Source organism: Physeter macrocephalus, chromosome 6, assembly GCF_002837175.3.
Source record: "Physeter macrocephalus isolate SW-GA chromosome 6, ASM283717v5, whole genome shotgun sequence".
In the NCBI taxonomy this organism is placed as follows: domain Eukaryota; kingdom Metazoa; phylum Chordata; class Mammalia; order Artiodactyla; family Physeteridae; genus Physeter; species Physeter macrocephalus.
Genome location: NC_041219.1, coordinates 87,042,300 through 87,065,419, shown reverse-complemented (window position 1 = coordinate 87,065,419; position 23,120 = coordinate 87,042,300). Strand labels below are relative to the sequence as shown.

At 46.8% G+C, this 23,120-nt stretch overlaps 2 protein-coding genes across 3 annotated transcripts in view; one reads left to right on the top strand and one right to left on the bottom strand.

Annotated features, from left to right (window-relative positions):
* The first annotated feature begins 37 nt into the window (after nucleotides 1-37).
* MYG1 (MYG1 exonuclease) lies at nucleotides 38-7,892 on the top strand. Its single transcript, XM_007125766.3, has 7 exons — nucleotides 38-310; nucleotides 455-567; nucleotides 3,683-3,842; nucleotides 6,820-6,972; nucleotides 7,108-7,230; nucleotides 7,348-7,529; nucleotides 7,678-7,892. Exons 1-7 carry the CDS (start codon nucleotides 89-91, stop codon nucleotides 7,874-7,876), a joined length of 1,152 nt encoding a protein of 383 aa, XP_007125828.1. The 5' UTR covers nucleotides 38-88; the 3' UTR covers nucleotides 7,877-7,892.
* A 255-nt stretch (nucleotides 7,893-8,147) lies between these two features.
* The window catches only part of AAAS (aladin WD repeat nucleoporin), a 19,338-nt gene continuing 4,365 nt past the window's right edge, over nucleotides 8,148-23,120 (bottom strand). The window contains exons 2-16 of one of the 2 annotated variants that reach the window (XM_007125805.4): nucleotides 19,032-19,159; nucleotides 16,214-16,269; nucleotides 15,810-15,901; nucleotides 15,573-15,619; nucleotides 15,217-15,315; nucleotides 14,751-14,894; nucleotides 10,417-10,537; nucleotides 9,949-10,073; nucleotides 9,701-9,761; nucleotides 9,424-9,517; nucleotides 9,099-9,192; nucleotides 8,944-9,011; nucleotides 8,716-8,797; nucleotides 8,523-8,607; nucleotides 8,148-8,392 (exon numbers count right to left, since the gene is read on the bottom strand). In XM_007125805.4, coding sequence (XP_007125867.1) covers nucleotides 8,174-8,392; nucleotides 8,523-8,607; nucleotides 8,716-8,797; nucleotides 8,944-9,011; nucleotides 9,099-9,192; nucleotides 9,424-9,517; nucleotides 9,701-9,761; nucleotides 9,949-10,073; nucleotides 10,417-10,537; nucleotides 14,751-14,894; nucleotides 15,217-15,315; nucleotides 15,573-15,619; nucleotides 15,810-15,901; nucleotides 16,214-16,269; nucleotides 19,032-19,159 — 1,515 coding nt within the window. In that variant the 3' untranslated portion in view covers nucleotides 8,148-8,173. The remainder of the gene's footprint in view (nucleotides 8,393-8,522; nucleotides 8,608-8,715; nucleotides 8,798-8,943; nucleotides 9,012-9,098; nucleotides 9,193-9,423; nucleotides 9,518-9,700; nucleotides 9,762-9,948; nucleotides 10,074-10,416; nucleotides 10,538-14,750; nucleotides 14,895-15,216; nucleotides 15,316-15,572; nucleotides 15,620-15,809; nucleotides 15,902-16,213; nucleotides 16,270-19,031; nucleotides 19,160-23,120) is intronic. The other variant, XM_028491325.2, reaches the window with a different exon arrangement.

Sequence of the window (23,120 nt, the reverse complement as noted above, 5' to 3'; positions counted from 1 at the left end):
GTGGAAACGGCCGGCAAGAGGAAGTGGGGGGCTGCCTGGGCGCTTCCTCTTCCGGGTCGGCGTCTTGCCTCACCATAGGGGAAGCTGCATGGGCCACCGCTTCCTGCGCGGTTCTCTACCTCTGCTGCTGCTGCTGCTGCCGCCACCCCTCCGAAACCCGCATCTCAAGCGCAGCCTGGAGTCCGTCCCACTCTCCAAACGACCCCGCAGCCACCTCATGGCCCCGCCCCGAATCGGGACGCACAACGGCACTTTCCACTGCGATGAGGCGCTGGCGTGCGCGTTGCTGCGCCTCCTGCCCGAGTACCGGGTACGGGCAGCGCAAACTGACCCGGGCGCTGCCGGCGATTCTCCGGGACAAACCCTCCTCCCCTCCCCGGCTCCCTGGAAGCCCAACATTAATCCCCTACCTGTGCGACCCCGGCAGCCTCTTCACCTCCTGTGTCCCCTGCAGGATGCAGAGATTGTGCGGACCCGGGATCCCGAGAAACTGGCTTCTTGTGACATCGTGGTAGACGTGGGTGGCGAGTACGACCCTCAGAGACACCGATATGACCATCACCAGAGGTGGGTTCCCCCACTACCATTTCTTTAACTTTCCTTGACTTCAACTCTTCTCAGTGCTCCAGTCTACCGGCGTGGTTCGCGTCAGCGAAGGGAACCGCCTCATCCTGGAAAGCAGACTCTTGAGCCCCATGGGACTACCGTCTTACGTGCTTCCAGCTCTCCACCTGCTGTGCACCCACCTAGCTGGCCTTGGGCCTCCCTTGGCCCGGGTCAGTCCCTGGGCCCCTTCCAACTCACCTCCTTCTTTGGCTCAGTCAGGCTTTTCTCCCACCAGCCCCATCGTCACCCCAGTGAATACCCCAGCTGGGATTAATCCAGTCATGTGCCCTTGCTGCCCCACCTCAGACTGCTGGGCCCACACGATTGTGGTGGGTGGTGATAGTTCAGGTGTGTGTTGTCTTCTTTTGTCATTGACACTCTTCCACTGGGAAATCAGTCTTATCCGAGGGTAGCCCATTATCCACAGTACCATTCCAGTCCTTTTCCCCTCTTCTCAAGCCCCCGCCTCATCAAACTACCTTAGTGAGTGATCCTGTCTCTTCCCTTTAAAGGAAGTTGAGCCTTTCCTGCATGGACAGCCTCAGTTTCTCACTCCTGAACAGGTCCCTTCTCCCAACTCAGAAGACATTGTTTCCTTCTGCTTGCCCCTTTTCCAGTGTATCATTTTCTGCTCTGGGACTTCACATGGCAGGGTTTCTAGTTCTTGCCTACAGCAGGGAACTCTGCTTAAGCATCTCCCATCTTGAGAACAAAGGAGTGAAAAAAACCCCAAACCTCCCTCATATACACCAAACTGTATAAAGTGGTTATCTCCGAGGGGTCATGAGGAGGTTTTATCTTGTTTTAAGTCTGTTTCTCTCCCTCTCTCTCTCCTTCCCTTGCTACTTCTCTCCCTTTTTTTCTAAATACACGTATTACTTTCATAAATGATGTCGGGAGGGAATGCTTCCGGTATTTACAGCCTAATCTCTCACCCTCACTTCTCAGCCACTCTTCAAAAGAAGAGCTGACCCTGGCTGCACATTCCATTCATCCATCCTTTCATTTATTCATTCATTCAGCCAGTTCTCTCCCAGTCTCTCTACTGGAAATGCTTGTGGAAAGGGCCCAGTGACCTCAACACCAAGCTCAGGTTGCTGGTTGAGGGTCTCACCTTAACTGACCTCTTTGTGGCACTTTACATTATTTATTTATTATTATTATTATTTATGGCTGCGTTGGGTCTTCGTTGCTGCATGCAGGCTTTCTCTAGTTGCGGCGAGCAGGGGATACTCTTCATTGCGGTGCGGTGGCTTCTCTTGTTGAGGAGCACGGGCTCTAGGCGCGCGGGCTTCAGTAGTCGTAGCTCGCGGGCTCTAGAGCACAGGCTCAGTAGTTGTGGCGCATGGGCTAAGTTGCGTTGCGGCATGTGGGATCTTCCCGGACCACGGCTCGAACCCTTGTCTCCTGCATTGGCAGGCGGATTCTTAACCACTGCGCCACCAGGGAAGCCCAGCACTTGACATTATTGACTACTTCCTTTTTCCTAATTATTTTATATATGTGTGTATCTATGTATGTATGTATGTATGTATGTATTTGGCTGCGCCGGGTCTTAGTTGCAGCATTGGGGATCTTTTTTAGTTGCAGCATGTGGGATCTAGTTCCCTGACAAGGGATTGAACCCGGGCCCCCAGTACTGGGAGTGTGGCGTCTTAGCCAGTGGACCACCAAGGAAGTCCCAACTTTATATACTTAAAAAAAAAATTATGCAGTGTTTGACACGTAAAAGAATATATTTAACATTTCTGGAATATAAAACAAAATGAACACCCATGGGGCTTCCCTCGTGGTGCAGTGGTTAAAAAAGAATCTGCCTGCCAGTGCAGGGGACACGGGTTTGAGCCCTGGTCCGGGAAGATCCCACATGCCACGGAGCAACTAAGCCCATGCGCCACAACTACTGAGCCTGCGCTCTAGAGCCTGCGAGCCACAACTACTGAGCCCAAGTGCCACAACTACTGAAGCCCGCGCGCCTAGAGCCCGTGCTCTGCGACAAGAGAAGCCACCCAATGAGAAGCCCGCGCACCTCAACAAACAGTAGCCCCCGGTTGCCGCAACTAGAGAAAAGCCTGCGTGCAGCAACAAAGACCCAATGCAGCCAAAAATAAAAATAAATTAATTAAAATCTAATAAAAAGAAAATGAACACCCATGAAATGATCTCCCTAGGCAATAGAACATTAATCATTAGAACCAAAAAATGAGCTCCCTAAGTGATTCTGATGGACTGGTATTTAGAAATTACAGCTGTAGTTTCTACTGCCCTAACAACTTTCATACCTTTTTTGTGTCCTCTCTTGCACTGCTATTCAAAACCCTGCCTTCCTTACTCACCCGGACCACTGCAGGTAATCTCTTTGCATCGCTTCTCCGTGCTGGCTGGCACAGTGCTCTTTCTGACATGCACTGCCCTGCTTACACTCTCTCAGTGGCTCTGTGTTACCCTACAGATGAAGTCCAAACTCTGAAGTGTAGCATACAAGGCCTGGCCTGGTCCGGCCCCTGCTTTATCTCTTGCCACTCATTCCTCAAGGCAAGCTGCTTTCTTCCAGTTCCATGGAGAAACCTTTCTCTTAGCTGTTGTATATGTTGTTCCCTCTACCTGCGGTGCCTTTTCTCCTTCACCCTTTGTCTCTCTGGCAAACACCCACTAATTCATCTTTCAGAAATGACCTGAATGCTCTCCTCCTGAACCCTTTCCTCCCTCTTGCCTTTTCCTTGTTTATAACTAGCTAGAGCATTCCCTTGGTTGTTTGTGCGTGTGTGTCCACCTTAGGCGGATGAACTTGAAGGCAGGGACAGGTCTTAGTTTTTTCATCTCTAATGTCTGCAACACGAAGCCTGGCATGTGGTAAGCATTTAGTTAACCGCTGTCGAATGAATGCATGAATGGAGACTCCAAACTCAAGTCCATGTTGACCCCTGTGGACAAGCCAAAGCCTCCCCAGCTGGGCTTTCTCCCAACTCCCATAGTATTCCCCAGCCGCCCCACCCCACTGTGCCTGCACAAGCACACGACACTGTGGGTGAACCGGGGCAGCTCTGCCTCAGCCCCACCTCCCTGTGCTCCTCAGGTCTTTCACGGAGACCATGAGCTCCCTGTCCCCTGGGAAGCCGTGGCAGACCAAGCTGAGCAGTGCGGGACTCATCTATCTGCACTTCGGGCAGAAGCTGCTGGCCCAGTTGCTGGTTACTAGCGAAGAGGACAGCATGGTGGGCACCCTCTATGACAAGGTGGGGACTCGAGGACAGAGATGCCCCCCACATGCATCTCCACCAGGCAGGCCGGAGTGGCACTCAGGATTGGGCTCAGGTCGGGGTTCCTGACCCGTGCTGGCCCACTGCTCTCTCCCTTAGTCAGGCCCATCTTCTCACAGGGGAATGGTTAATCTCTCTCCTGCCTCCATCCTGGGGTGCTTGTGAGAAGTGGATGAGGTAATGTATGGGGAAGGGCTTTGAAAACTATAAAGCATGACCTGACATATGTAAGTTGTTCAACAACTTGGTAATAGAGGAGGCTGCTTATGTTTGGAAGCACATGGCTGAGGTTCTGGCTGCCCCGAAGGTGGAGGGCAGCATATCTCGGCCACCACTGTATTCACTGGAGGCACACTGAGTTGGGAAACTGGGAAGGGTTTGATTATGAAAACCCCTTTGGTTCCACCAGCGCCCCCTGCAGGCAGCTCAGCAGGTGCCTGTGGTTGGGGAAGGAACAGGGCTAGCGTCCCTGGTGTGCATGTTGAATCGTTGATTCTGAGGACACCTACTTGACCCCACTAATGTGAAGTTCTCAGCAAGTCAAACTGCAGGTGCAGTCAACTCTGTTTTTTGCAGATAGGCTGTTGAGTTCAGTTCTCTGATCCAAAACTGAAGAAATATGAACGGTAAATTGGAGCTTCTGGAATACTAAGGTTTTAGACTGCCTGGGTCAATTTTCCCTTCTACTGCTAAGGGGTTTCTAAGCAATTGAACTAAATTATGCCCAAGGCTTTTTTATTTTATTTATTTTTATTGAGGATAGTTGATGTACAATATTATATGTTTCAGGTGTAACTACATAGTGATTCACAATTTTTAAAGATTGTACTCCATTTATAGTTATTATAAAATATTGGCTGTATTCCCTGTGCCATACGGTATATCCTTGTAGCTTATTTATTTTTTACATAGTAGTTTGTACCTCTTAACCCTGTCTGTATCTTGTCCCTCCTCCCTTCCCTCTCCCCACTGGTAGCCACTAATTTGTTCTCTATATTTGTGAGTCTGTTTCTTTTTTGTTATATTCACTAGTTTTTCTTTTTTAGATTCCATGTATAAGTGATGTCATACAGTATTTGTCTTTCTCTGACTTATTTCACTAAGCATAATACCCTCCAAGTCCATCCATGTTGTTGCAATTGGTAAAATTTCATTTTTTGTTTTATGGCTAAGTACTATTCTATTGTATACCACATCTTTATCCATTCATCCATCGATGGACACTTAGGTTGCTTCCATATCTTGGCTATTGTAAATAATGCTGCTGTGAACATTGGGGTGCATGTATCTTTTCGAATTAGTGTTTGTTTTTTTCGGATATATACCCAGGAGTAGAATTGCTGGGTCATATGGTAGTTCTATTTTCAACTTTTTGAGGGACCTCCATACTGCTTTCCACAGTGGCTGCACCAATTTACATTCCCACCAACAGTGCACAAATGTTCCCTTTTCTCCACATCCTCACCAACGTTTCTTACTTGTGGTATTTTTGATGCTAGCCATTCTGACAGGTGTGAGGTGATATCTGATTGTGGTCTTAATTTGCATTTCTCTGATAATTAGTGATGTTGATGGCCTGTTGGCCAACTGTATGTCTTCTTTGGGAAAATATCTATTCAACTTTCTGCCCATTTTTTAATTGGGTTGTTGTGGGTTTTTTTTGATGTTGAGTTATATGAGCTGTTTATATCTTTCAGTTATTAGAATTACACCCAGTTTTGTTGTTTTTTGTTTTGGCTGTGCTGCGCAGCTTGTGGGATCTTAGTTCCCCACCCAAGGATTGAACCCAGGCCCTCGGCAGTGAAAGCATGGAGTCCTAACCACTGGGCTGCCAGGGAATTCCCTTACACCCAAGTTGTAACTGTGCCTCAGGTTGGGGTCCAGATCTAGAGGAAGGAGTTTCTTTTCCAACTCTTCCTGAGAGTAGCACTTTTTCTACATACCCCAGATGTGTTGCTATGTAGGCCTATTTTGTTGGGCAATTTTGCATTAAACACTGATATCCCGTATAGTTTTCTGCCCCCAGATTCTTGAGGCATCATCCTACCATTTCTTTAGGCTCAGGAGATACGGCAACTGCTGATGCCACGTGGCACATCATGGGCTTCCCTGGGACCACATCCCAGCCCTGATGTCTAGTCCAGTACTCATCTTCTCCCACCTGATTGGTGTGCTTGGCCAGACCCTTCTGTACCTCTTTTTTTTTTTTGGCTGCGTTGGGTCTTTGTTGCTGCACGCAGGCTTTCTCTAGTTGCGGCGAGCGGGGGCTACTCTTCATTGCAGTGCGCAGGCTTCTCACTGCGGTGGCTTCTCTTGTTGTGGAGCACAGGCTCTAGGCACGCGGGCTTCAGTAGTTGTGGCACATGGGCTCAGTAGTTGTGGCTTGCGGGCTCTAGAGCGCAGGCTCAGTAGTTGTGGATCGTGGGCTTAGTTGCTCTAAGGCATGTGGGATCTTCCTGGACCAGGGCTTGAACCTTGTCCCCTGCACTGGCAGGCGGATTCTCAAGCACTGCGCCACCAGGGAAGCCCCCCTCCTGTACCTCTTAACTGGATCAGTGAATAGCCTGCTCAGCCCACCTGGAGGTTTACGCCCCCGGGCCATGAGGATCCACTCCCACAGAACCCCTCATGGAACTCTAGACTTTTCCTTGTTCAGAAGGCAGCAGGCCCCTCCCCACACAGGCTGGCCTTGGCTCAGGCTTTGAGCGGTACTAGAGTGAGCACTGGATTAGAAATCAGGTGATCTGAATTCCAGCCCCAGCACTGTATGCGCTCTGACCTTTAGCCAGCTGCTGAACTCCCCAATTCCCCCCTTCCTCATCCAGTTAATGTTGGGAGAGCCTTGCAGGGCTGTAGTAAAGATTAAAGACTGTGTATGCACAAACTTTGAGACCTGTAAAGCTTTATGCAAATGGTAGGCGCCCTCCAGAGCATTTCTCCTATGCTGCCTTAGATGTACGAGAACTTCGTGGAGGAGGTGGATGCAGTGGACAACGGGATCTCTCAGTGGGAGGAGGGAGAGCCTCGGTACGCGCTGACCACTACGCTGAGCGCCCGGGTTGCTCGGCTTAATCCCACCTGGAACCAGCCCAACCAAGACACTGAGGTGAGGACGACCGTGGGGAAGAGACCGTGAGGCACGTGAGAACCTCAGGGGAAAATGAGAGGCTGCCATGTCAAGCCCTAGCAGAGTTAGCAGTTTGGGCCAGCACTGTGGTTCTAATTCCCATGTGATTCCCAGGCCGGGTTCAAGCGTGCAATGGACCTGGTTCGAGAGGAGTTTCTGCAGAGACTAGACTTCTACCAGCACAGCTGGCTGCCAGCCCGGGCCCTGGTGGAAGAGGCCCTGGCCCAGCGGTTCCAGGTACTGGCCTGGGAGGAGGCACTGTGGCTCAGGTTAGTGATTCCTGGCAGGCTGCTGGCCAACAGGGGCTCCCACTCCTACCCTAAACCTTCTATCCCTGCTCCACTTCCTTTTCAGGTGGACCCAAGCGGGGAGATAATAGAACTGGTGAAGGGTGGATGCCCCTGGAAGGAGCACCTCTACCACCTGGAATCGGGGCTGTCCTCCCCGGGGACCATCGCCTTTGTTATCTACACGGACCAGGCTGGACAGTGGCGGGTACAGTGTGTGCCTAAGGAGCCCCATTCATTCCAGAGCAGGTGAGGCCCTAGGGGACCACCCTGCAGCCCTTCAGGCCTGTTTCAACCCTATCAGAGGAGGAGGGCACTAACCTAGGCTTCTGCTCCCCTCTCCCAGCTCAAGGCCTCCGTTTGCTCCCACCAACTCCCTCTTTCTGCTTACTCATAGGCTGCCGCTACCAGAGCCGTGGCGGGGTCTTCGGGATGAGGCCCTGGACCAGGTCAGTGGGATTCCTGGCTGTGTCTTTGTCCATGGCAGTGGCTTCATTGGGGGGCACCGTACCCGAGAGGGTGCCCTGAGCATGGCCCGTGCCACCTTGGCCCAGCGCCCAGCACCTATGCCTCCCACAAATTCCCTAGTCCAATAAAATCTCTTCTGTCTCATACTGACGAAGTATTGCTCCATTACTGCCTTGCATCATTCTGGGAACTTGCTGAAACTTGGGAAAAGTGCAACATCTGTTATGCGCCAGAGCCTGTGCTAGGTATTTTCTCAGCTTTGCTTTCCAAATCATTTGAAAACTATCCAGTTTCTAAGGGTAAATAACTTGACCAAATTCACAAGAAATGACTAAAAAGTGAAAGAGCCAAGATCTTAACTCCCCAATGCTGGGTAAAGATAAGAGTCTCATAATTGAGTGGAAAACAAAAAAGGACACTTTTTATTATTGAATGCGGGAGTGGGGCCGACCAGGGGATGGCCCTGGGAGAGGGTCCCAAGGGGCAGAGGTTGGGGACGTCTCAGTAAAGAGGGGCAGATCATGAATAGAGCCTCCGCCCCCAGCTGGGGGCTCTTGAGTTCGGCCAAGCACTGGGCTAAAACGTGGAAACTGGGCATTGACAAAGTACAGAGGGATGTGGGCGATCCGGCCCGTGGACCAGCACTGCAGAGAGAGGGGAAAGCAAAGTGTGACCAGTCTGAGCCCAAAGAAGGCCATACAGCAGAGACACACAGCAGCTGCAGCCCTCAGCTCCTCAGCCCACTCCTGCAACCGCAGCAGCTGGCCTACTCACCACACTGAGCAGAGCTCCTTTGTTGAAGGAAGGATGGAAAGTGATGAGCTGGGCCTGGGCTCCTGGCTCCCCCTGGACAGCGCCACTAGGGGCAGAAGGAAAGGTGAGCAGGCTGCTGGAGGCAGAAGGCAGGTGTAGAGGGTATGGGTTTGGTATGGGAGGCCGGGGGGAGCCACACCTGCCCAGCACCTACCAAGGAAGCAGCTCGAACACAGGGCTGTTTCGAGTGCGAAAAAGGAGGATGACCGGTTTACCATTCTGGACCCGTGGATTTCCTGTAAGAAGTGGATGCAGGGATAGGGAACTCTGGAGGCAGAATCCCAGGGCAGGGGCAGGGAAGAACTGCAGCCAGGGCCTGGAAACAGTCAATTAATGGGAAGATGGTGCAGCCTGAGCAAAGGCCTCCCTCCCCTCCTCTTACCTTTCATGAGCACAGCCAGCCGCTCCCCACTTGGGTCCCAGACCATGGAGTGAGCCTCTCCCCCAAGCCTATGGGTCAGAACAGCAGGTTGGGAGGGCTCAGCGTGGTCCCTCCCAGCTTCGTCTCACTGCCCCTCGCTCGCCCACCCAGCTCACCTTTCCTCTCCATCCGGTGTCTGTACTGTTGTCTCAGACAGATCTGCCACAATCGTAGCTGACTTCGCGCCTCCAACGCACCCCTTTCGCTCACCTGTGGATCAGGGCAGAGGCTCATAAGGACAAGAAAGGGGCCTCCCACTGGCCCCTGCCTCCTCTCCATCACAGGCATCAACACCTCTCAAGGCTCCCAGGCTTATTCCTTTTTTTTTTCCCCCCAAGCTTCTTTACTTCCCTTTATCCTTCAGAGCAGCATATTCCAGATGGTTCCTGTCTCCCTCCGACTACCCCAGATGTGCATCCAGAAGTGTTTCCCTGGACTCACCACCACAACGTTCTGGGAACGACAAGGAGTAAATCAGCGGTTCCCCCAACACAGTGAACAGCAGGCGGTTTCCATCAGGACTCCAGCAGCCAGTCTGGTGTCAGGGAGCAAAAGCTTAGGAACTCTAGGTGTCACAGCCTGGACTTCCCTTCTTGTCAGTATTCCCTGGTCTATGGGAATACAGGAGGGAAGCACACGAGGAAGAGAAGTAGAGGAGGTGGGGGGACACGCCCGGGGGAGCAGGGCCCAATCTCCTGAGACGCACAGTCCCTCCTACCTGGCATCGCCCTGATAGGGTAGGCCACCGCTCACAAGTCCACATCTGGGCCTCCCAGACTCTGTGCCAAAGAGAGGCAGGTCACAGCTTAGGAACTCTAGGTGTCACAGCCTGGACTTCCCTTCTTGTCAGTCCCACGTTCAGGTGAATGGGAACGCAGACAGTAGGTTGTGGCACTTGCAGTTCCAGGAGCCTAGTGCCTTTCTCTAGGTCGTTCCTGCCCCCCTCCCCGCCCTCCCCCTACTCACCGAAAGAGAGCTGAAGGAGTGGTAGCCAGGACTTTGCTGCCATCCGGGGACCAGAGCAGGTTGGTAACCCCACCTCCCCGAAACCAGGGAAGGGGAACACAGGTCTCTGTTGAGACATCCCATACCTAGGAGAAAGGGGATGAGAGTGAGACAGGGGAGACTCAAGCATCCCTACCATCCCACGGGGGGCCGCCCTTCCCTAAGGTACAAAGAACCAGAGGGGAGGACGCGGGAAAGGGACTGTTAAAACAGGAGGAAATAGGGTTATGTTTATACTGACAGCAGGCAGGAAGCTACATCTGAGGAGTCAGGCTGGTGCAGCGCCTTCCCCTGGATATGTTTAAGACTGAATGGACAGCTACTCCTCTTCTTCCCCCAGGGTATTTCCCACCACCAGGCAAAGAAAGCTCTCTCCTCAATTCTGAGGGGTGGCTGAAATGACCAAAAGAGGCGTGGGGACCAACTCACCAGGATGGCAGCATCCACAGGTGAAGCTGAGAGTAGCCGACCCCCACTGGGGGCCCAGGCCAAGCTGGTGACAGGTGTGTGCCCGGGGTGAGAGAGCACTTGGGCACAGCCAGAAGAGGGTCTGCCGAGGGGAAACGGGGTGTGCAGTCAGAAGACAACAGGAAGAAAGCCCCATGATTCTATTCCCTTGCCTCCTCCTGCTAAAACTTCCCAATCCCAATGGCCCCTCTAAATTCAAATCCAGGTTGGGGAAAATGAATAAGGATCATGGAAGTTAAAGAAAAAGGAAAAAAACGAAGGAAGGAAGGGCAGTCACTATCAGGAGGTCCAGAAAGGAAAATGGGTGAAAGGGACAAAAGAGACAAAAACTTTTGACCAGTAAAGCTAGAAGGTACTGGGCTGGGGAGATGCATGTTCTGCTCTAGATGAGAGCCCTCTCCCCACAGGACCATCCTGCCTGGAGCATGGGATAATCCATGCCATCACTTCAAGGTTCCAATCTCTTCTCTTCCTACAGTTATCTGCCACTCTCCAGAATTCATCCTGTGCTCCTAAATCTGTCTTTCTGCCTTTCCTTGTCAGAATTAGCTTCCCTCCTCGGTGCTCCCACATCATTTTCTCCTCATCAAAGATGGCGCATGTGGCAACCTCCCCGACTAGACTGGGAACTAGTTGAGGACCCCGGCTGTGTCCATCAGCTCTGTATCTCCAGAGCCACATACTTGGCCTGACAGGCTACTAGCCAAATTAATGCCACCTTGTCCTTTTTCCTCCCAACTATACCCACCGTAAGCTGTAATGAGGTCTTAGGTCACCAGTCTACAACTAACTCTCTTAACTTTACAATACATCAGTTTACAGAGATCCACCTTATTCTTTTCAGTGGCCGCACTGTATTCCACTGAATAGATGAACTATAATTTATTCAGTCATGCCACCACAAACGGATATTTCAGTTGTTTGTAATTTTTTATTACAAACGGTACTGCAAAAAATATTCCCTATATCTTTATGTACTCTTGTCATTATTTGTGTAGAATAGAGTATTAAAATGGAACTGCAGGTAAAAAAAGGCTTGAACCTTTCAAAAGATAAATATGCCAACAAGTATTTTCTGAAAAGTTTGTACCACAAATACTCTACTAGTAGTTTTCCTAGTCTTGCTAGTATTGGATATTATCAAACATTTCAACTTTAATAATACTAGCATACTGGGAACTCCCTGGCGGTCCAGTGGTTAGGACTCCATGCTCTCACTGCTGAGGGCCAGGGTTCAATCCCCAGTCAGGGAACTAAGACCCCACAAGCCTCACGGTAAGGCCAAAAAATAATAATAATTATTATTATAATACTATAATTCTGAATGGGCCAAAAAGCATTCTATACATTCTTCTAGTCCTTTTATTTATTTATTTTTACATTTAGTTCTTTTGTCTGCTTGGAATTTATTTGTATATAAAGTGTAAAGCAAGGACGAACTGTATTATTTTCTAAATGGATAGCCAATTATGCCAAAACCACTAAAAAACAAACAAAAAAAATCTAAACTTCTCTATTGCAATGCAAATCCAAATTCATCATATATTAAATTTCCATAAATTCCTAGATCTGTTCCTGAATGTTGTTCTGTTACCCTGATCTGTTTGATCTTATGCCAATAACTTTCTATTACTATAACTTCATAAAATATTTCAGTACCTCATAGGACAAATCTCCTCTCAATATGCTTCCTTTTCAAACTTTTCTTGGCAACCTTCCACATTTATTCTTTCATAAAAACTCTATTATTTTGTCCAGTTCACAAAAACAAACAAAAACCAGCAGAATTCTGATGGGAAATACACTTAATTTGACATCTTTATGATTAAATTTTCCTACCCAGGAATATAACACGTCCCTCCATTAATTCAGCTCTTGTTTAATATTCTTCAACCACTTTCTTCAGATGTCTAACAGATTAAATAAATTTAACAATTTATTCCTAGTAATCTATAGTAATTGTTGTACCTACTGTAAATATAACATATTTTCCATTGCAATTTCTCAACTGATTATTGTTGGTACAAAGGGAAGCTATAACATTTTCAGTTTCTTGGATCCAGTTACCTTACTACTTAAATTTCTTATTAGATTAAATAGGTTTTTTTGGTTGAATCTCTTGTCTTATCTAGGTTTAAAATCATATCATCGTCAAATAAAAATAATTTTCTCTTCTTTGACAAGACTTTACCATGTTTCCTTTTCTTGTCTTAACTGCCCTCAAAAGAACCTCCACAAATAATGTTGGTTAATAATGGTGATAATGACATCTCTGTCTTTATCTTGACATTATTGGAAATACCTTTAGTATTTCCTGTTTCACTGTTCAATATGGTAGCCACTGATTTTGCATATATACTCTTTATGTTTAGGTTGTCTCTTTGTATTCCTATTTATATATTCAGCTGAATGCTTATTGAGAAGGGCATTTATTTATATAAACACTTTTCTCCTTTAATTTGCTAATGTAACAAATCATTTTAATAGATTTCCTAATGGTGAATAGTTTGCTTTTGGACTCTATTTGCTAATATTTTATTAAGCATTTTAAAATCTACACTCAGGGGAATTCCCTGACAGTCCAGTGGTTAGGACTCCATGCTTTCACTGCCAAGGGTGCAGGTTCAATCCCTGGTCAGTATATCAAATACATAACTAAGGATCTACTGTATAGCACAGGGAACTCTACTCAATACTCTGTAACGGCCTATATGGGAAAATAATCTAAAAAAAGAGTGGATATATGTATATGTATAACTGATTCACTTTGCTGTACAGCAGAAACTAACACAACATTGTAAATTGACTATACTGCAATAAAAATTTAAAACAAAAAAAAAAAAAAACCCTGGTCGGGGAACTAAGATCCTGCAAGCCTTGAGGCATGGTAAGGAAGTAAAGTAAGGAAGGAGGAAAGGGGGGAAGTAAGTAACTAAATAAATAAATAAAATCTAGGCTCAAATATTTTCTTTCTTATACCACCTATTGTCAGGTTTAGGTTACATTAGCTCTATGGAAATAAAACAGTATGGGGACTTCCCTGATGCTCCAATGGTTAAGAATACACCTTCCAACTCAGGGGACGTGGGTTCGAGCCCTGGTCGGGGAACTAAGATCCCACATGCCGCGGGGCAACCAAGCCCGTGTGCTCTAGAGCCTGTGTGCAACAACTAGAGAGCCCATGCGCCGCAATGAGAGATCCCGCGTGCCCCAACAAAGATCCCGAGTGCCACAACTGAAGACCCGCGCAGCCAAATAAATAAATAAATAAAATATATTTTTTTAAAAAGATTTGTATAAAAAGAAATAAATCAGGACTGATCCTGGGACAGAAAGAGGACATTAATGAGAAAACTGGTGAAATCAGAACAAAGTTTGGAGTTTAGTTAATAACAATATACAAATGTCAGTTTCTTAGTTTTGACAAATCTAACATGGTAATATCAGATGTTAACGATGGTGTGAAGGGTATACCAAAACTCTATCTTTGCAGCTTTTCTAAAAATCTAAAATTATGCACAAAGTTTATTAAAATGAAAATAAAACAAATCAGGAGGCTTTCCAAATTTTTCTATGATCTGGATTAGTTCAGATAACATGGAGATTATCTTTTCTTTGACAATTAGATAGAACTCTCATAAAACCATCTCAGCCTGGCATCTGTTTTTAGGGGTAGAGCTCATCCGTTTTAATTGCTTCTACAGTCCACTTTGATAACATATATTTTTCTAGACAAACATTTCCTTTAGGTTTTCAAATCTGTTTAGTCTAAACTTATATATAATATGCTCTAATAATTCTTCTATTTTCTTCCATATTTGTGGTTATCTCTCCTTTCCCATTTTGAAAATAGTGTACTTTGATTTTCTATTTTACCTTAATAAAGCTGGCCAAAAGGTTTTCTTCTTTATTCAGAATTTAAAGAACCAGTTTCTGGTTTTATATTTAGTTAGTCCTCATGGGGATTTTTTCCAATTTCATCGGTTTCAGCTTTTATCCATATTAATTCCCTTACCCCTTTCCTTTAAACCTACATCTGGCAGTCCTCTGAAAGAGACAGTCTTTCCAATCCATGAACCATAGGTACAAACTCCCCACAACCCCAGAAGCCCCCAGTTCTGTCCCTTTCTCTAGATTAGATCTTCTCAGCACCTCCACCTTGGCCTTAGGTCTGCTTCTCCCGTAGCCCTGGGAAGTGCTGTGAGGAAAAGGAACTTCTCCTTCCAGACCTTCTCACCACCCCAGCATGGCCACGACCCTCAGGCCAAGGTAAGAGAGAGACTGCTGGGACTCACCGGGTAGACAAGGACGTGGGGTCCAGGGTCCAGATGAGAATGCAGCTCTGGCAGGCCACAGCCAACACGGAGGCACTGAGGGGCTTCCAGGCCAGGGCCGCCACATTTCGCTGCAGCCGGTGCTTCAGGGAGGGGACTATAGTGCTGGGGTGAAAGGGGAGGGGATGGGGTCAAAGCAGGGACACTAAGGCGCAGGGGACCTGAGTTGTGGTTGAGGAGGGTAATCCAGAGAGAAAGCTGATCATCCAGGGCCTGTGGGTATTGTGGGACAGAGGACAGGATAAGGACTGGATCTGGAAAGAGGACGCATCCAGTTGTGGGGCCTCCCTGACCCCAGTTCTGGAAGGAGCCACGGACCAGGCCCAGGAACTGCAGGACTCCCTGGGCACCAAGGCTGGAGAAGGAAGTGGGGACTGACCGATGGAGACTGAAGACTCCGAGTCCACCCAGCGTGCCCCCCACATACCTGTTGGCATTATACACACGGATGGAGTCATCTAGCAGGGCCACCGCAAACTTGTTGGTGTGTGGGTGCCATGCAAAGACCCTCAAGCAGCAGCTGGACCTGGGGCAGGAGTGAGAGTGAGAAGTCCTGACCTGCACCTCGCCATACCCGGCCCAGAGCTCAGGTTCCCTTCTGTGTGAGGACAGTATTATTTTTCACTGCTTCTTTTCTTTCTTTTTGGGGGAGGTAGGAGGGAGAATGTGGGGAGCAGTCAGGAAAGGGGTGTGAGGAGTCTCTGCCTTGATCTCCCTCTCCCCAGAAGAAGTTCCAAGGTTCAGGACTTGCTTCCACGAAAGCTCCAGAGCTTGTACACTCACCAGTTTGTGACTTGAGCGAATTCAGCAATCAGATCTTCACTCCTGAGCTGTAATAAAGCGGACAGAGGTTGCACTGGGAAAAAGGAGCTTATCCCCTCCATGCTCCCATAGGGGAGCTGGACCATTCATACCCTCTGCAGTCTTATCACACCGTGACCCTAAGACATAGGAAGTGGAGAGGGGGTGGGAGTGGGGGAGCAGCAGCCAAGGAGGGCCAGGGGAGGAAGCCAAACTTACAGACAGATGGGGAAACAGAGACCCATGGAGGGAGGAGGCCCATCGACAGAGTGCCAGGGCCCAGCTGGACGCCGTCTTCACCCACTCAAACACTGTGGGGTTGAGAAAGCAGCTGTGATTAAATCATTCACAGGGTTCTCACTGGGCACCCTCCTAAGTGAGGGATGAGCTAGGGCAAGCACTCCCCAGATCCTTCCACCCAACAAGTGCTCTGGACACCCACTCTATGGTATGGGGGTAGGCAGAGGGGAAGGGAAGATGGCACCAGCAGAGTCAAATGGGCCGGGAAATACAGGGCTAAAGGGAAAGGCACTGGGCCAACAGGTATTGGGATGAATTAGGGAGAATATGGAGGGGAGAGGGCAACCATAAAACTAGAGAAGGCTGGAGGTAAACACACTTACCCTCCTCCTCTGAGTCTGCAATTTCATTCAGCACACCAAAAAGTCCCACATCACGCCTGAAGAGGAGAGGGAGCTGTGAGCCACTTACTCTGATCCCTTCAGTCTCCTCTCTAAGTTCATCTGTTCATTCACTGAATAAACATGTATTAAAAATAAGAACACTCACATTTAATGAGTGACAACTATGTGACATGTACTTTATATAGTCCTTTCATTGTACCCATGAAAGGACAATATATAAATTGTCCACCAGTGAGGTAACTAAGGCTTAGAGGTCTTTCAGGGCTTTGTGCACAGATCAAGGAGTCAAGACTTGCCCTAAGGGACTTCCCTGGTGGCACAGTGGTTAAGAATCCATCTGCCAATGCAGGGGACACGGGTTCAAGCCCTGGTCCGGGAAGATCCCACATGCCGTGGAGCAACTAAGCCCGTGGCACCAACTACTGAGCCTGTGCTCTAGAGCCCTCGAGCCACAACTACTGAGCCCGAGTGCCACAATTACTGACGCCCGCGTGCCTAGAGCCCCTGCTCCGCAACAAGAGAAGCCACTGCAATGAGAAGCCCGCGCACTGCAATGAAGAGTTGCCCCCGCTCACTGCAACTAGAGAAAGCTCACACGCAGCAACAAAGACCCAACGCAGCCAAAAATAAATTTTATAGATTTAGAAAAAATAGATCGATTGATAAATAATAGATTTATAAATAGGTAGATTTATTAAAAAAATAATAATAATAAAATAAATTTAAGAAACAAATTATTAAAAAAAAAAAAAGACTTGCCCTAAGATAGTGAATGGAAAGCCACAGGAGTTTAAGCTGAGGAATAAACTGATCACATTGGCATTGTAGAAAGATCAGTCTGGCTGCAGATTAGAGGGGAAAAAGAATGGAGAGAAAGAAACGGGTTAAGAGGCTACTTCAGGAATCTAGAAGAACGGCCAAAGTGGCCTGAACCACTGGGGATGGAGAAAAGAAGACAGATTTGAGTGCTCGAGGAAGTAGAATGGACAGGATTTGAGGACTAATTAGACATTAGTAAGGGAAAGAGCAATATCGGGGACTTCCCTGGTGGCGCAGTGGTTAAGAATCCACCTGCCAATGCAGAGAACACGGGTTCAAGCCCTGGTCTGGGAAGATCCCACATGCTGTGGAGCAGCTAAGCCCGTGCACCACAACTACTGAGCCTGTGCTCTAGAGCCCATGAGCCACAACTACTGAGCCCACATGCCACAACTACTGAAGCCTGTGCGCCTAGAGCCCATGCTCTGCAACAAGAGAAGCCACAACGAGAAGCCCGCGCACCGCAACAAAGAGTAGCCCCCCGCTCACTGCAACTAGAGAAAGCCTACGTGCAGCAGCGAAGACCCAACACAGCCAAAAATGAATAAATTAAATAAATTTTTGAAAAAAAAGAAAGAGCAACATCAAGGGAAACACCCAGGTGATAATTATAGCATCTAATACTGCTTACACTGTGCCAGGGCTGGGCTAGATGTGTCACATCCATCATCTAATTCAGCCTTTATCACAACCCAACAAAATAGGTATTGTTATCATCAGCATTTTTAGATGAGAGAACAGAGAGTATGAAGAGGTTAATTATCAAAGGTGAACTAAGTAGGAAATAGCAGAGTCAGGATTCAACCTGTATGCCTGCTCCAGAGCCTACATTCAAACCACCTGCTTCTATATGACTAGGAAGGCCATTCCTTGAGATGAAAAACACAAGGAAGAAGCCGGCTTAGAGAGGAAAATGCAGAGATTGATTTTGAACATGCTGAGTGTATGAAGCCTGTGGAATATCTGACTGAGGGTGTTGGGCAGACAAGAGAACACCCAGTTGTGGAGCATCAGTCACAAGTCCAGCCTAGGGACACCAACATTTAAGAGAGAGCAGGAAGAGAAGCAGCAGCTAGAGAGGCAGAAAGTGAGAAAGCACCCAGGACTGAATGGCTTTTCAGACCACGACTTGATGTTTAGCTTCACTCAAGGAGACATGCAAATTAAACTGTAATGCAATATCAAAGATCAAAGCTTGATAGCACATGTGTTAGGAAACAGGCACTCTCATACACTGTGTTTGTTTTGTTGTTTTGTTTTTTAATTTTTATTGGAGTATAGTTGTCTCATACACTGTTGGTAGCTCTATAAATATGTACAACTTAAACAGAGGACTATATGGCAATAGCTCATGAAATTACAAATGAACATACCCTTTGAACCCAGCTACTTCATTTGTAGGAATTCATCCTCCATATGATGATGGCGATGATAATAATAATAATAATAGCTAACTCTTGATGGGATTAATATGGGCTAGGCACTGTTCTAAGTGTTTTACTCATTTAATCATCACTACAACCTTGTAAGATAGGCTCCCTTTTACAGATGAAATTGAGGGACAGAGTGATTAAGTAACTTGACCAAGGTTACACAGCTAAAAAGTGGCACAGCCAGGAATTCAATCCAGGCTTCACTCCTACATGTGAAAAATGAATGACCTATGTATGAGATTATTCCCTGCAACCTTATACCTAACCTTGCTGAGCTTCAGGTAAAGGCTCAGAAAGTAATAATGACATAAGGAGGGAACAGGTTCACAGAATTAAACCAAAAAGGAAAGCAAGTCACTGGAGATGAAATGGAACTACTGTTGCCCAGCCTGGAGTTCCACAAAAAGGACTGATAATTTGATATGTTGAATGATACACAGCTCTGAGCTAGAGAGGGCCGGGAAGCCCAAGGCAGAGGGGTGGTGACCTCATTGCCTCCAGGATCTACAGACCCCTGGCCCAGGAGACCCTTTGCCATGTCTCACCAAATGTTGATGCATCTCTTCCACACTTGTTCCCGGTGGTGGATGAAGGCCGTTCTTGTGCCATGGTCCAACCTCCCAGGGGTCTTCAGGGGATCCTTAGTAAGGTTTAGGACAGGAAGATTGATCCACTAGAGCCAGAAATGAGGTATGACAGTGAGTCAGTCTCTTCCCTAGATCTCTACTGAACTTCCTGCCATCTCCAACCCTCGGCAGGGCTGAGGGTAAGAGGCTCCATTTCCACAAATATAACACTTGTGGAGAGGGGCAGAGTCAAGATGGCGTACTAGAAGGACGTGGAATTCGTGTCCCCTCACAACTAGGGCACCTACCAGGAACCGGTGGGGAACCATGGACACCTAAGGGGACGGGAGGAACCCCCAGCAACCAGTTGCTTCAACTATAGTTTTATTTTTCCTACTATATTTTTTATCTTGCTAATTTTATTTTGTTTTTTATTTTTTGATATTGTACTGCTCCTTTTTCTCTTTCTTCCTTTCTTTCTTTCTTTATTTTTTTAAAACCACTCCACGAAGCTTGCGAGACCTTGGTTCCCAGGCCAGAGGTCGGGCCCGAGCTCCTGTGGTGGGAGCTCTGAGTCCAAACCGCTGGACTAACAAAGAACCTCAGACCCCAGGGAATATTAATCAGAATGAGACCTCCCGGAGGTCCTCATCTCAGCACCAAGACCCGGCTCTATCCAACTGCCTGCAAACTCCAGTGCTGGACGTCTCAGGCCAAACAACCAGTAAGACAGGAATACAGCACCACCAGCAAAAAGAGGAAAAAAAAAAAAAAGAAACGACAAAAAAAATATGTTACAGACAAAGGAGCAAGGTAAAAACCTACCACAACACAATTACTGAAATTAAAAATACTCTAGGGGCTGGACTTCCCTGGTGGCGCAGTGGTTAAGAATCCACCTGCCAATGCAGGGGACACGGGTTCTAGCCCTGGCCTGGGAAGATCCCACATGCCACAGAGCAACTAAGTCCGTGTGCCACAACTGCTGAGCCTGCGCTCTAGAGCCCACGAGCCACAACTACTGAAGTCCGTGTGCCAAAACTACTGAAGCCCATGAACCTAGAGCCTGTGCTCCACAACAAGAGAAGCCACTGCAATAAGAAGCCCGTGCACCGCAATGAAGAGTAGCCCCCGCTCACTGCAACTAGAGAAAGCCCGCATGCAGCAACGAAGACCCAATGCAGCCAAAAATAAATAAATTAATTAATTTAAAAAAATACTCTAGGGGCTTCCCTGGTGGCGCAGTGGTTGAGAATCCACCTGCCAATGCAGGGGACACGGGTTCGATCCCTGGTCCGGGAAGATCCCACATGCCGCGGAGCAACTAAGCCCGTGCGCCACAACTACTGAGCTTGTGCTCTAGAGCCCGTGCGCCACAACTACTGAGCCTGCGTGCCGCAACTACTGAAGCCCATGCGCCTAGAGCCCATGCTCCACAATGAGAGAAGCCACCGCAATGAGAAGCCCGTGCACTGCAACGAAGAGTAGCCCCTGCTTGCTGCAACTAGAGAAAGCCTGCATACAGCAACGAAGACGCGACACAGCCAAAAATAAATAAATAAAATAAATAAATTTATATTTAAAAAAATACACTAGAAGGAAACAATAGCAGAATAACTGAGGCAGAAGAATGGATAAGTGAGCTGGAAGATAAAATGGTGGAAATAACTGCCAGAGAGCACAATAAAGAGAAAAAAGAATGAAAAGAATTGAGGACAGTCTCAGAGACCTCTGGGACAACATAAACGCACCAACATTCGAATTACAGGGATGCCAGAAGAAAAAGAGAAAAAGAAAGAGGCTGAGAAAATATTTGAAGAGATTATACTTGAAAACTTTCCTAACGTGGGAAAGGAAATAGTTGATTAAGTCTGGCAAGCACAGAGAGTACCACACAGGATAAACCCAAAGAGAAACACAACGAGACAAATATTAATGAAACTATCAAAAATTAAATACAAGAAAAAATATTAAAAGCAGCAAGGGAAAAGCAACAAATAACATACAAGGGAATTCCCATAAGGTTAACAGCTGATTTTTCAGCAGAAACTCTGCAAGCCAGAAGTGGGTGGCAGGACATATTTAAAGTGATGAAAGGGAAAAACCTACAAACAAGATTACTCTACTCAGCAAGGATCTCATTCCGATTCAATGGAGAAATTAAAAACTTTACAGATAAGCAAAAGTTAAGAGAATTCAGCACCACCAAACCAGCACAAATGCTAAAGGAACTTCTCTAGGCAGGAAACACAAGAGAAGGAAAAGACCTACAAAAACAAACCCAAAACAATTAAGAACATGGTAATAGGAACATACATATCGATAATTACCTTAAACGTAAATGGATTAAATGTTCCAACCAAAAGACACAGACTGGCTGAATGGATACAAAAACAAGACCCATACATATGCTGTCTACAAAAGACCCACTTCAGACCTAGGGACACATACAGACTGAAAGTGAGGGTATGGAAAAAGATATTCCATGCAAATAGAAATCAAAAGAAAGCTGGAGTAGCAATCCTCATATCAGACAAAATAGACTTTAAAACAAAGACATGGGGCTTCCCTGGCGGTGCAGTGGTTAAGAACCTGCCTGGCAATGCAGGGGACACGGGTTTGAGCCCTGGTCCGGGAAGATCCCACATGCCGTGGAGCAACAAGGCCCATGCACCACAACTACTGAGTCTGCTCTAGAGCCCGCAAACCACAACTACTGAAGCCCGCGCGCCGCAACTACTGAAGACCACGTGCCTAGAGCCCGTGCTCTGCAACAAGAGAAGCCGCCGCAATGAGAAGCCCGCACACCACAACGAAGAGTAGCCCCCGCTCGCCACAACTAGAGAAAGCCCGTGTGCAGCAACGATGTCCCAATGCAGCCCAAAATAAATTAAAACAAACAAAAAAAGACTATTACAAGGGACAAAGAAGGACACTACATAATGATCAATGGATCAATCCAAGAAGAAGATATAACAATTGTAAATATTTATGCATCCAACATAGGAGCACTCAATACATAAGGCAAATGCTAACAGCCATAAAAGGGGAAATAGACAGTAACACAATAATAGTAGGGAACTTTAACACCTGACTTTCACCAATGGACAGAACATCCAAAATGAAAATAAATAAGGAAACACAAGCTTTAAATGATACATTAAACAAGATGGACTTAATTGATATTTATAGGACACTGCATCCAAAAACAACAGAATACACTTTCTTCTCAAGTGCTCATGAAACATTCTCCAGGATAGACCATATTCTGGGTCACAAATGAAGCCTTGGTAAATTTAAGAAAACTGAAATCGTATCAAGTATCTTTTCCGAACACAACGTTATGAGACTAGATATCAATTACAGGAAAAATTTAAAAATACAAACACGTGAAGGCTAAATAATATGCTACTAAATAACCGAGAGACCACAGAAGAAATCAAAGAGGAAATCAAAAAATATCTAGAAACAAATGACAATGAAGACACAACAACCCAAAACATATGGGATGCAGCAAAAGCAGTTCTAAGAGGGAAGTTTACAGCAATACAATCTTACCTCAAGAAACAAGAAAAATCTCAAATAAAGAACCTAACCTTACACCTAAAGCAATTAGAGGAAGAAGAACCAAAAAAAAAAAACCCAAAGTTAGCAGAAGGAAAGAAATCATAAAGATCAGGTCAGAAATAAATGAAAAAGAAATGAAGGAAATGACAGCAAAGATCAAGAAAACTAAAAATTGGTTCTTTGAGAAGATAAACAAAATTGATAAACCATTAGCCAGACTCATCATGAAAAAAAGGGAGATGACTCAAATCAACAGAATTAGAATGAAAACAGAGAAGTAACAACTGACACTGCAGAAATACAAAGGATCATGAGAGATTACTACAGGCAACTATATGCCAATAAAATGGACAACCTGGAAGAAATGCACAAATTCTTAGAAAAGCACAACGTTCCGAGATTGAACCAGGAAGAAATAGAAAATATAAACAGACCAATCACAAGCACTGAAATTGAAACTGCGATTAAAAATCTTCCAACAAACAAAAGCCCAGGACCAGA